Source organism: Gracilinanus agilis, chromosome 5 (assembly GCF_016433145.1).
Source record: "Gracilinanus agilis isolate LMUSP501 chromosome 5, AgileGrace, whole genome shotgun sequence".
Lineage (NCBI taxonomy): Eukaryota > Metazoa > Chordata > Mammalia > Didelphimorphia > Didelphidae > Gracilinanus > Gracilinanus agilis.
The window spans coordinates 161,391,892-161,406,180 of NC_058134.1; the positions used below are offsets into that span (position 1 = coordinate 161,391,892).

The 14,289-nt window shown below is 32.6% G+C and overlaps 1 protein-coding gene across 1 annotated transcript in view; it reads right to left on the reverse strand.

Moving 5' to 3' along the window:
* Positions 1–12,812: 12,812 nt before the first annotated feature.
* Positions 12,813–14,289, reverse strand: part of HGF (hepatocyte growth factor) — a 95,232-nt gene continuing 93,755 nt past the window's right edge. The window contains exons 13-15 of the mRNA XM_044679054.1: positions 14,019–14,125; positions 13,756–13,901; positions 12,813–13,040 (exon numbers count right to left, since the gene is read on the reverse strand). Coding sequence (XP_044534989.1) covers positions 12,864–13,040; positions 13,756–13,901; positions 14,019–14,125 — 430 coding nt within the window. The 3' untranslated portion in view covers positions 12,813–12,863. The remainder of the gene's footprint in view (positions 13,041–13,755; positions 13,902–14,018; positions 14,126–14,289) is intronic.

The following is a 14,289-nucleotide window of genomic DNA, read 5'->3' on the forward strand; positions in this document are numbered from 1 at the left end:
TTTCCATATAATAAAGGTATTTGGTTAGGTAATGTCTAAGGTTTAATGGCCCTTCAAACTCTAAATCTAAAATCTTTTATTGAAGCTAATAACAATGAAATTTGAGAAAGATTCTATTAGGAACTAGTTATTGAATTATAGCATATGGGAAAAGACTAGACAAAGAAAACCCATTTGTGTGTGGTAGAAGATAAAACAAGAGGCAATAAAAGCTTACAAAGAGTGGTAATATGAAAATAAAAAAAAAATTAGAGACAATGTACAGGTGGGGATATGTCAGAAGAACCTGATGTTTCCTCAGGATTCTGAGACTGAGATAGTTGTACAATATAATTTTGGTGGTTAGTTCTGACTGTCAAATCAGAACATTAGGGAGGATTTCTTTCAAGAGGAAGATATCAATTTATAGAGGAAGTTTTGCATTAAAAAAGTGTTAATCTTTTGGCTAAAGATAATTTTGGTTTGAGGAGATAATAGTTAAAAAGAATTAAACTCATTTCATTTTAAAATATATGTTTATGCTTAACATTCTTTTAAAAATGTTTGAGTTCAAAATTCATGTGATTTTTGTTGTTTTGTTATTGATATGAAAAATTATGCTTATAATTTTCCTAATATTGAGCCAGCCCTGCATACCTAGTATAAATTGTACTGGTCGTAGTGTATGGTCTTTCTAATTTATTGCTATAATGTCCTTGCTCGTATTTTTTTTTAATTTTTTGCATTGCTATTCATTAAGGAGATCATTCAATATTTTTTCTCTATTCTCCCTGATTTAGGTAGCAAGTCATATTTTTGTCATTAAAGGAATTTTGTAGGACTTCTTTATCTATTATTTCAAATAATTTATATGATATCAGGATTAATTGTTCCTTAAATGTTTAGTAGAATTCATTTAGAAATCCATTCGGCCGTGGGGATTTTTTCCTTAGGGAGCTCCTTTTTTGATCATTTAATTACTTTTTCTAAGATAGGGTTAAAGCATTCTAGTTCATCTTCTGTTAATCTGTGCTTAGACCATCAGTTTTACTAGCATATGAGTAGGCAAAATAACTCCCAATTTTTTTTTATTTGATCTTCATTGGTGCTGTATACTATACTTTTCAGTTTTGATTTTGGCAATTTAGTTTTCTTCTTGCTTTTTTTGAACAAATTAACCAGTGGTTTATCTATTTTATTGACTTTTTTATAGAACCAGTACCTGATATATTTATTAATTATTTTTTTCAGTTATATGTAGATACAATTTTAACAATAATTGTATTACATGTTATGATTCATATTTTTTCTCACTCTCATTCCCCTATTTCCTCCTTGAAGTATCAGGAAATATGATAAAAGTTATGCATGTGCTATCATGCAATACTTATTTCCATGTTCATTATGTTGTAAAAGAAGATACATGTCACTTATATAAAGAAATAAAGTGGAAAAGGGTTTGCTTCCATCTTTATTCAGACTCTATCAGTTCCTTCTGTGGCAGCAGATATCCGTTTCTGTCATGAATTGTAGTTGTCTTGGATCCTTGCATTGCTGAGAATAGTTTTCATTCCTAGTCCATCATCTTATATTATTGTTTTTGATTTATTATTTAATTCAATGGTAACTTTCAATTTTATTAATCTCTTGATTTTCATGATTTTCATTTTAATTTCATTTGGGTATTTTTAACTTGTTCTTTTAAAAAAAATTTAGTTGTATGCACAATCCATCAATCTGATCTTTCTTTTCTTGATATATGCATTTAGAGGTATAAGTTTTCCCCTAAATACACTACTTTGACTATATTCTACAAATTTTAATATTGTGTCTCATTGTTATTATCTTTAATAAAATTATTGATTATCTATGGTTTATTCTTTGACCCACCCATTCTTTAGGAATAGATGATTTTACAATTAATTTTAATCCATGCATTCATAGCCCTTTACTGAATGCCATTTTCCTTTCTTCGTGGTTTTAAAAAAGTGTATTTTATATTTCTGCTTTTCTGCATTGGATTGTAAGGTTTTTATGCCCTATGCATGTCCAGTTATTGGGAAGGTGTCATGTACAGTTTTGAGAAAAGCTATACTCTTTTTTTATTCCCTTTCAGTTGTCTCCAGAGGTCTATCTTTTCTAATTTTTCTAACACTCTATCTCTTTAACTTCTTTCTTTTTTATTTTAGGGTTAAATTTATTTAGCTCTGTTCCCTACTGATATATTTTTTCTATTTCCTCCTGTAATTCATTTCCTTTAAGAATTTGATCGCAATGCCATGCAGTGCATATATATTTAGTATTGATATTACTTCATTATCTCTGGTACTTTTCAGTGAGATGTAATTATCCTGTCTATCTCTATTAATTATATATAGTTTGGCCTTTGGTTTGTCTAAAATCATGATTGTCTATTTTACATCAGCTGAAACATAATAAATTCTTTTCTATCCCCTTATTGTTACTCTGTGTATGCCTCTCTGTTTAAAGTGTATTTCTTATAAACAACATATTTTTGTATACTGATTTCTAATCTATTTTGCTAGCAATGTATTTACTGGGTGAATTCATGCATGCCTATAAAATTCTAGTTATGATCATTAACTATTTATTTTCCTCCATAATATTTTCTTCTGTTTATCCTTCTCTCTTTTTAAAACCATCCTTCCTGAAAAGTTTGTTTTGCTTCTGACTACTACCTTCTTTTATGCAACTTCTATTATCACCCTCCTTTTTCTTTTTTCCCCTTCCCCCTATATTCAATTAGGTGATATGTGTGTATGCAAGCATGCGTGCGTGCATGTGTGCATGTGTGTGTGTGTGTGTGTAATTTGGGGGGAAAGTTTGAGTATGAAATATTTCACATTTTCTTCTATTTTTTCATTATTTAACTGTTTTCTTTTTTGCTTGTTTCATGGTATCTAACAGTCACTCATTTCCACTCCCCAATTATAACATTTAAAGAATTATTTTCTTAGGTATTAATTTGTACTTCTTTTTGCCTTTAGTCAATTCCTTTTTGTAAAGTAATACTTCAGTATTTTTGGTACCCCTTTTACCAAGCTTTTAATTATCTTTTCATAATTTTCTTCCCTCACTCTTATTTAGTCTTGCCATTTTTCTTCTACTACTCTGATTTTGAAAATAAATTTTAGCTCTTCTTAGAAATGTTATTAGGCCCACATTCTGTGTACATTTTTCTTGGAGCTTTTGCTTGTGGATGTTTCAATTTCATTGTTTACTTGTGAGTTTGTATCTTTACCTTCCTTGTCACTAGCATCAATTTTAGAGTAAGGTTCTTTTTTTTTTATCATCTGCTCTTTTTTCTAGCCCATTTCCAGACTGTGAATTTTATATTAAAGTTGGGCTTTGTTCCTGGGATGGAGAGAAGAGGTACTGTCCGAAGCCTTAGGTTTTTTCTCACTGATATTTTCAGGGCTTGTTCTAGGGGGTTAGAAATCTTTGGTGCTTCCAAGGTTGCATGATACAGAGAGTGATGTGATCACTTCTCCCCCAGTGTGTATTCTGGTTCTTTTCCAGAAAAATCCCCTGATCTCTTCTGACTATAATTGATATTGTTCCTCAGCACCCCTGCTATATTGGGACAGAATGTTATACTGATCCTCAGAATCTCTGCTCTCAAAACATTCCTCTCTGCCCTTTAAATTTGACCCAGAAGTGAGTTTTAAGCAGTGGATTTGACAACTGTACTTTGTCCTGCACTCAGTGCCAGCTCAAAGTAACCTGTAATCTCTTTCTGACCACTTTCCCAAACCCCTTCCCATCTCTGGCTTAAAAGTTCCTGAAGCTGCTGCTGTTGCTGCCTCCTCAGCCAACAGGTGATGTTGCTACAGGAATTCCTGGCTAGTCCCTACCCTAGAGTCACAGATTTTCCTTCTAATCTTCCAAATTGTATTTACTTGGGAAAAAGTCTCATTCTGATCTTTTGTTGGTTATTCCATTCCAAAATTCAATTTGAGGCATTATTTTAAAGTTGTTTGAAAGGGAATGTCGGAGAGCCTGGCTGCTTCCTCTATCATTTTGCCCACTATGTAGAAAGTACTTTCTAGATATTAGGGATATAAAAATAAAATGAAATCATCTCAGCCTTCCAAGAGCAAACATTCTCCCTACGTACACATATTAGTAAGTATAAAATAATTTGAAAGAAAGTTATGAGCATTATGGAAGGCATGTGGGAAGTAGCATTTCAATGGAATACAAGGATTCTGAGAGGCAAGGATAATGCTGTTGTACTTTCTTGGTATTATGAATGGCCTGTGGCTATAGAAGGGATGGTGAGTCAAGTTTGGGGAACTTGTAGTCCCTTTTAATTCAAACATAAAGTTCATTAAATGGACTTATGAAATGGGACTAAAAGGATAAAAAAGAAAAAAATTGTGGGGAGCCTAACTGCCAAGGTAGGAGTTTGTATTTTTATTACCTAGGTAAGTGGGAGCAATTGAAGACTTTGAATAAATTGAATGACATGTTTAAATCTGTGTCTAAGTAATATTATTTTGGTCATTATGTGGACAATAAGTTGAAGATTTGAAGCAAGAACATTAATAGGAGTCTATTATAACAGTCCAGATGAGAAGTGATGAGAACCTGGGATTGTGTCTTTGTGAGTAGAGAGGAGAGGTATTCAAAGGATGTCTTAAAGGTAAAATTGAAAAGATGTAGTTTAGGATAGGGTGGATGAGGGAGAGCAGAGTTAACAATGACTCTGAGGTTATGGATTTGAGCTGATAAGATAAAGATGCCTTCAACAACAACAAAAAGAATTTGTCAGAAAAAGGGAGTGGGAGTGGGGCTGGGATAAAGAGGTCCATTTCTGATATGATGAATTTGAATTTGAGATTCCTATGGAACATTTAAATAGTGGTAAAAGTCTGGAGCACAAAAGAGAGATGAATTACATTTGGGAATTATCTGCACAGAGATATTACTTGGACTCAGAGAAATTACCAAAATCTCCTAGGCAGCACATTTAAAGAAAGAAGAGAACTCAAGACAGAACCTTGACATTATCATTGGTAAAAATGCAGGAATTGTCATGCTTTATTTCTGGAACTTCAATCTACACCAAGTTGGTGACTAAATTTGTATGCGGAGTAAATTTCAATAAATGGTTGTTAACTGACTCTGTGTTGATGAACTTTTCAACAATCATGTAAAATGAATATGAAATTCAAGTCCTCTTCTCTACCACCACAAATTGCAACATACTCCCAATGTTTTCTCTTTTAGTAAAGAAATGAAAAATCCTTCTAACCAATTTATTGAGCAACAATATTGTGCAATTCCTCAATGCACAGCAGATGGCACATTTGCACATAAGTAATGAGTGTCCTGCTGTTGACGCATGATGTTTTAGCAAGAGTTGATGTGATACTTTTTTTTCTCTCAGTATTATGACATCAGTCTCCAGAAAAGAAAGCCAGCTGGGAAAATGTTCAACCAACATAATCTAAACTATATTAGGTACCATAAACTAAACTCCCTCATCCTTAGTAAGTAAAAGCACAGTTTTGCTTTAAAAAATTCTTTTGAATACCCACATTCAACCACATAAATTTACTAACACTTTAACCTCCATATTTCCTATCTTATCCAGCTGCATGGTCTATATGTGCCCAATAAAATATCTCAAAATAACAGTATCCATTAATTCAAACTTGAGCAATAAAATTAAAGAAAGCTCTAAAATAGTCAACTTTTAGTAGGAGATACTCCTACATACCAAAATTGTTCATTATAGCCCAGATACTCTATTCTGACCAACCTTCTAAGTTGCCAATAAATTATAAAATCATCTTTGAATTTAATCAAGTCATCACTAAAATTTCTATAACTTATATGCCAAACCTTTAAAAAAATATCTTCCATCTTACAATTAATACGTAGTATTGGTTCTAAGGCAGAAGACAGGGAAAGGATAGGCAATGGGGGTCAAGTGACTTGCCCAGGGTCACACAGCTAGGAAGTGCCTGAAGCCATATTTGAGCTCAGGACCTCCCATCTCTAAGCCTGGCTATCTACTGAGCCACCCAGTTTTCCCGGGCAAAATCTTTTAAAATAAAAATACATGAAAAAAATAAAAAAACAAAAAACATGAAACAATTGCATTTTGATGCTAACAGGCTTAAAATGAGCCATTTAAAAATGTTTCTAATAGAGAAGTTTTTAGTCTTGACAAATGTAAGGTTGACATCATATCATCTGGAATTTTCTTAACTTCAGGACTTTAGTATTGTACTCCCCAATTCTCTAACTTTAGTTGTTTAACATAATATAGTCGGTGTTCAGCAGTGGAAAATATATTACATTTGAAGTTAGAAGAAGGCTGGCTTTTAATCCCACCTCTAATACTTTACTGGTTCTGTGACCATTTAACATCTGAACCCTCACTTCTTCATCTATAAAAGGAGAAGTAGATTATCTATCCCTACTTCATACAGTACTTGTGTGGATCAAGTAAAATGTACATTTGTAAACAGTTCTGAAAACTTTACAATCCTAAAATAAATGACAGAAATTATTATCAATAACTAACCATGAATTAAAACTATAGGTGCAAAGGCAGGGTCAACTGATGTTGATTCAATCAAATCATTCCAGTCCAATTAAAGATAAAATGTGTCACTTGTCAGCTTTAAACTGCGTCAAAAGTCTTTCAAACTGGAGTAATGAATACCAAGTAACACTGGTGATGTCCAAGGGATCATATATGAATTATCAGGATAGTTAGAACTAGATAAAATAGAGAAGATAGAGTAAGCATGGTAGTCCAACAAACCCTCTGAAAAGGAACTAATGAGTGAGTAGGCAATGGTGAAAGGAGAGGCCTCATCTCTTGTTTCCTTCCTTTCTACTTGCTTTGTTTTTTAATTTGAAAATTTTCATTTAATTAATTAATTTAGAATAGTTTGCCATGGTTACATGATTCATGTTCTTTCCCTCCCCTCCTCTCATCCTCCTCTCGCTTTCTACTCATTTTTATCAGAGGAGCCCCTTAGAAGCTTAGAAAGATTTAAAGGATTTCTGACTTCCCATATTCCCATCAGCATCCTCACATCCCCTCCCCACCCAGAGGACAATAGCCTGGAAGTAGGGTCAGCAAGGGGAGCCAAGGACAGATTGGATGCAGATTCCTCCTGCTTAGGGGTAATTTCTTGTAAACCTCACAAAATGGAAGAAAAAGACTTCCAGAATTCAGGAGCTGTGAGTTATCTCTTTGCCACTCGTGTTCTCTAAGATTATGTGGATTTCAAGCAAGAATTCTTAACCTTTTGTTAATATTATAGTTTTTAATATTTTAATTTAATTTAATTTTTATTTAATTTAATAATTTTAATAAAAATCATTTTTATTTGATTTATTATTTTGCCTTTTAGAAGCCAATAGCATTTTCTAAGGGAGGGAACAGGACCCTTCCATTACACATAGGAAACATTTTCAGAAGCTGGTTCCCCAAGGATCCACATCAATATTCAGTATGTGGTAGTCTCTACATGCTCCACTGATGATAGCCCCTATTGGCCAATCCCCCATTATATTCCAACCAATATGAGTGTCCATATAAATCTCTTATTAAAAAAAAGAATGTGTTGAGCTCCCAGAAAGATGAGATTTGCATTGAATTGCATATTAGAGGGAGATTATTTGGTGAATATGAAGTGGGAATCTCTTTGAGGTATTTATCTATGATAAGCATGGAAGGCTTATGGTAGAGTTACAAAGTAAACCGAAGGAAACTTCACCCTAAGGAGATAAACAACTTTAAAATGAAGTAGCATAGATTTTCTAAAAAAAGAAAAATAATACAGGCTCATTGGATCACCTTGAAGGGCAAAAAAGACAGTGCAGTTTTAAGTATTCAGGACTTTTCCAATATTTAATGTTGAAATCATCATGTAGTACAGTTTGAACCAGGAATTAGGATCTGTGTTTGGAAAGGAAAGAAACTAAAAATCTGAAAGAGAATTTCAAGAAAATTCATGTATACATCTTTTAATTCATGGCAACAGTGAGTGATGAGAGATGAATAGCCAGAGTATTGCTTTCTTGCAATGTTGACAAAAGATTAAGTAAAATTTCTAGAACACAAAGAAATTCCACTGTGGTGAAATTTTGGGAGGATATATTTCATAGTCCCAAAGGGAAAGATGGGTATAGATGAGTTTTCATCTGTACTGCTGGATAAAACTCCCCAAACAATGAAATGAACATCTATTTCTGTATTTTTGTACATTTCTTTTGAATTTGGGGATGAATTATTAAATGGTACAATGGTGAATGCAAGATTAAACTTCATTTCATTAATAAATATTACTAAATTCAGAGTAAATATTATATTTAATTAAACAAAAGTAGTTGTGATAAAAATCTAAATGATAAGCTTTTTTTCCTAAGATATAATTTAAAAGTGAAACCTTTCCTTTTTCCTTGAAATGGAATGGCACCTTTTTTATATGCTATATTATTCTTTCAAGTGAGTAAAACTTTTTTTTTAATTTGCAAATAGTAGAGAAATGGCTTTCATTTATATCATCTTCTATTATTTTTTAAAAAATCATTTTCTTTTAAGAAATTTGTGAAACACCAGCAATTATATATATTACATTAGAATTTGGTTGATGATTGTATCACAAGTTCCTTGGCAGCAATTTTAAACTATCAATTAAGACACAAAATTCTTGAGAAAAAGGGAGCATGTTTTACACATTTACACAGGAAGTAATTGAAATCCAGAATGTTAGCACCTTGCCCAAGGCAATAAATTGTACTGAGTAGAATAAGAAGATAGTAAAATTTCTGTATTGAAGGTCTAGATAAAGATCATATTACTTTCTCATTACAAGGTATGCAAAGTTGACTATTTATAAACATCTGTTTTGATCTCACTAGATTTCTTCCTAGAATAAGAAACAAACTATCCAAATACTGCAGTTGATTAAAATAAAAGACATAAAGCATTTAGGTAAAATATTTTATTATTAATTATAATAATATAATAAACAAGGTTACAAAAATAACTTTATTAACTAATAATGATGCCATTAATTACAGAAAATTTATAATACAAGTCATAACCACAGTGTTCCCTTGTTTGGGTAAGCTTCCCACTATACCCATTCAATAGGCAGCATTATTATTTTCCTATTTACATGCAAGACAAATGGTCATAATATCCACAGTATTTCATTTATGGGTTCCCAAAGACAAACACTTTCTGTGCAAATAGAAATAAGCCTGTTTAAAAGGCGCACTGTCAAGGCCCATAGTATCCAAAAGATTTCTCATGGCTTACTTTTCCTTGTTTGAAATTAAGGGTCATTCTTATTTTTAAAGATTGAAAATTAACTTTGGTTTTGAACTCTCATGAAAAAAAAAACATATACAAAGGCACAAGAGCTGTTTCTCTGAAATGAAACTACTCTTTTCTCAATTAAGCTTATTTACAAACTATATTGAATAATTTGTCTTCAAAAGGGTTACCTTCATAAACTACAAAGAACTATTGAGGGATTTTGATTGCATCCTATCAATAGGCTATATATAGTGTCAAATATTCTCTTTATTACATTATTTCTTCTTCATGAATATTATTAGAATTCTTTTCTAAAAGCAAATTGCACAGGAATATTGGGAAAGTACTGGATGCAAATCTAATTCTGAACAAATAAATTGTTTTCATTTTCTTGACAGTGTTCCTTTTAAAGATAAAGCTGTGGCTATAACATTCACTTTGTACAGTACCATTGGTACCAACAAGAAATATTCACAGGAATAAGTGAAGTACAACTTTGCTATCACATCATTATTCTTCTCTTTTCTTGCCCTCCAGTGTCTCATGTTCCTTCTTATATCTCGAAATCACTTGAACACTTGGATAGCAAGCTCTTGCCTGTTATAGAGATTTGACTCCACATAAACCATTTTACTGAGGCACTGCCACAGAAAACAGGTTAAAAAAAAACTCCTACACATCATATAATAACACCTCCCCCCAATAAAAGCATATAAAAAGGTTGTATGCCTTCTGCCCAGCAGAGGGATAATAACATATTTTAAATTTTTTTATCTTTATTTTTAGTAGAGCAGAATACCTACAAAAGTATCACTTAGGAAATATTCACTTTTAAAATTGTCAAAACAGAAATCATTTGCAATCTTTTAATCTAAGAAGGTTTTCTTTACAGCTCAAAATAAAACAGTTTAATCCTAATAAACTGATTATTTCCTTTTTGTCCCCAAAAGGTCTTAGAGTTGCAAAGAAAATATATAAATTGTATTAGTGTTATATTCTATTCAAGATAAAAAACAACCAAAAATAGATTTTATCTATTTTATCAAAAACTATCAATGCAATTACCCATTATAGTAATAGTGAGCTGAATTCTTGTTCTCATTCCCTCTCTCTTTAAATTCCTAATATATCTTCCAAAGTTCCCTTTAAAACAAATGAAGGTCATCTTAGAATTAAACCAAGATAACAAATAATATCAGATTTTGTTGGGAGAGGGGTCAGTTTTTGAGAATAAAGAACACATTTTTAAAAGGACAGAATTATGTCATGTCTCTAAGTACATTTGCTTTACCCATCTATTCATCTTCCTACAATAATTGACAGGAAAATGTTTGTTTTTTTTTTATATATAAGGAAAAAGTTTTTTTTTAAAGGAGCTAGCCATTGTATAAAACTTTTTTTTAAGTAGGCAATTATATATGAGCTGCAAGTAATGATACTTAGGCCATAACTACCTTATGGAAGTTTATTTAAGCATATGTAATATCTTCTTTCCCGCCTACTGCATTTTGCCAGGTTAAAATGATGTTCAGTTAAATTAAATAAAACCAAACCATCAGATAGACTCATCTTGCTTTACAATGACAGTCACTAAATCTGCTGGCTCTTCTCTTGAAAGATATCAACCAGTACATCATTCTAAGTTCTAACATCTTTCACTGAATAAGTATCTCACAACCAGGTTTTTCTTTCTTTTTTGGTCCTATCACAAATACTTTAATATAGTTTCAAAGAGATCATGTCAAAGATTACACAGTGCTAAAGCTATCTAAGACCTAATTGTCTAGGGAGACAGAGAGAAGGGAGAGACAGACAGACAGACACAGAGAGGGAGGCGGAGGAGGGAGAGAGGAAGAGGAGAGAACAACTAAATTTACTAGGGATCAGACCTTGCCAAGACCAAATAAGTAAATGACTTCAGCTCCCTAAAATCTCAAATTCTGAAGGATTATTTGGATTCTCAGGAGAAATTTGCCACTTTACTCATTATCGTAATGGATTACAATCAATGAGAACTCAGATTATGTTTTTCCAAACAAAATCTCTACATGAAAATATAGCTCAAAAGACCTTGCTGATCTTTATTAAAAACTAACCAAAAGTTTTCATCGAAAATCTTTTGTAGCTTATGAATAGATCAGTTCAAAGTGAACTTGATGCAATGCCACACTATAATGATCCAGTTTCATAATTTAAAATGATTTGCTGTATAATTTCATTCTTTCCTCATTTGAACAACTTTACCTTTATAGAATGATAGTCTCAGTGCTAGGATGGACAAAGAGATCAGGTTATTCCAACTCTTTTATTTTAAAGACTAGGCACTAGGCCCTGGAGAGGAATTAAGAGGCTTTCCATTAACATATATTTTATAAGAGGCAGAAACAGAATTTGAACTACTAAGGTCTTCTTGCCTCCAAATCTATTGCTTTATCTCTGAGAGAATATTGGGTCAGAAGAGGTATTTTCCATCCACTTTCAATAGGTCTAGTTTTAGGGGCTACTTATAAAACTGATCAACATGATTAAAATAATATTTTTCAGTACTAACCAAATTTTTTCAATAACAAGATATTATTGGTCCCTGTTTAGCACTATAAATTTCTAGAATTAACTTGCTTTATTGTTTAAATAGAGAAAAAGGAATAATCTATTTTGATCTTTTTAGTGAAGAAATAAACTTTTCCCTCTTAGTTTATAACCTACATAGAATCTAAAGGATTCTTTAGGTAAAGAGTTTTGAGTAACTTATATAAATAAATGGTCTTAAATTGAGTAGGGAAAGATTATACGGATGTTCATTCTACCCTCCTTCTGCAAAAGAGAACAAAAACCATCAACACAACACCAAATATGCTAAGAGTTGCCAGTACTGAGAATAGAGCTTCTTAATGTTAAGGAGGTTGTGGTCCCTGGGGTGCCAGTTAACTTTTAGAAGTGCCAACATACTGCATTATTTGAACAAAATTTCGGTGCTTTTTTTTTAATTTCAGAAATAGCTATATGGCCTGACAATAGACCAGAATTACATAGTTCCATAATGGTCGTGACCATGAACATATGCCATGACCATTTGCGTGTGCCCACATAAGGGTGGTAAAGAGTAAAGTATGGAAAAAATGAGAATGGTTAGCTTAAGTGACACAATGGAATGTAATTTAAGGGAACTCATTAAAGACAGAGGTTACTATGTAATGGTGGTGAGTTGGGCATATTTAAAATTGTCATTTATTATTAAGGTATTAAACTTGGAAAGTGGTATAAGGAATTTAACTGATCTGTTTCCTTAAAATTCTTTTATCATCTAGCAATAACTTTGCCATTTTTTTACCCATTCAAGTATCTTCAGGAGATATGTTACTATACTTGCATATATCTTAATTCACTTCAACATTTACAAAATAACACTGACAGACAGAATGACAGAAAACACTCATAAATACCAATGAGTATCTTAATAAACTTGACAATCAAGTATTTTTTTAGGATTTTTATATGTGACGTTTTAGTTTCATGCGCTCTGTAAAGGGAGCTGTAGGGGTGGAGGCTCTCGCCACACTTATTTCCGCTATGCCTGAGGTACCTTGTATGTCAGTATGATTTTGTGAATCCACTTCGCATAATAAGCTACTCGAACGAAGATCCCAGGGCGGTTGGGAATGGCACAGCCACGGCCAGGCACGATGACGCCAATAACCATTCTCATTTTGTGCTGCTCACAAACCAACGGGCCGCCATAATCTCCCTGGAAGATGACATGCATCTCAGTGTTACGTCAGAGACAAGAAAGGTGAGGTCGTTATAATTTAATATATTCCATGTTACTCATACGAGGCTATGCAAAGCCATTCATTCGGACTCCCAAATAAAACTATCTTCAGTCCCTAACATCCAGGCTTGCGCTGAACGGCAGTTTGGAAAGCAGGAGACACAGTCAAGGCTTAGGGAATAATCTCGCTTCAGAGGATCTTCTCATATATTTGATGTGGGCTGGAGGTGTCGGGATTTGCCTAGCCTTAGATTTGGTTTTCTTCCAGCTTGAGATGTCATTCCTTTTACTTTCTAAATACTCATGAGATTTCTACTAAGTAATAAAACTACATTGTTTTTTCTTTGTTTTGTGGCTGGGGGAAGGGTGGCAAAGAATATAATTACTCTAATAAGCACCATTCCATAAAGCCTTTAATACCTTATAATCATACACTTCCGTAACATTGCAAAGCCTGTAGAAATGGCATCCAGCTACTGCTATGGAACTAACTTCCTCTGTAATTTTGTTTCATAAAGTCATGTTTTCATGGAATAATAATTAATAAAATTAGATGGCTGATTCTGGCATAATCATATAGCATGCTTGGTACGAACTTTTTGTTTTTAATATGAGAAAATAAAAAAAAAAAAGAAAATAGGCCAGAGAACATCATTCCTATTAGACATTCTCAGTTTATACATCGCTTTACCTCACAAGGTCCTGTTCCTATTTTCTCAGTCCCAGCACAGATTTCAGACTCATTCAGAGTGATCTTCCCTTGGTGATACTGACTACATTTCTCATTCCCCATGATAAACAGGTGTGCCACGCGAAGGAGACCATCGAAGTTTATTACTTAAATAAAAAATGCATAATGAAAATTATAAGTAGATAAATAATGGGGTATTTAAAGAGAAATCATTCTACTTATATAAGCAACATAACGTTTTAATTGAAAATTAAATATCTTACATCCAGTGTATCCCCATCCATATACACTACAAGTTGTTTTTTCAGGAATTGTGCAGCCATGATTAGGTAAATCTATTGTACCAACGAAGTCATCCAGTACTGCAGGTCTGAAAAAAAAAGTCAATACTATTTAACATTTTAGAATTTTTAAAATAAATCTAAACCAATTGAGAAAACATCTTTTTTTCCTGTATTCTAAGAAGACAACAAGTAAATATAAGGGTTAACAATCATTTATTTTTTAAATATATATATATATAAACATATATAT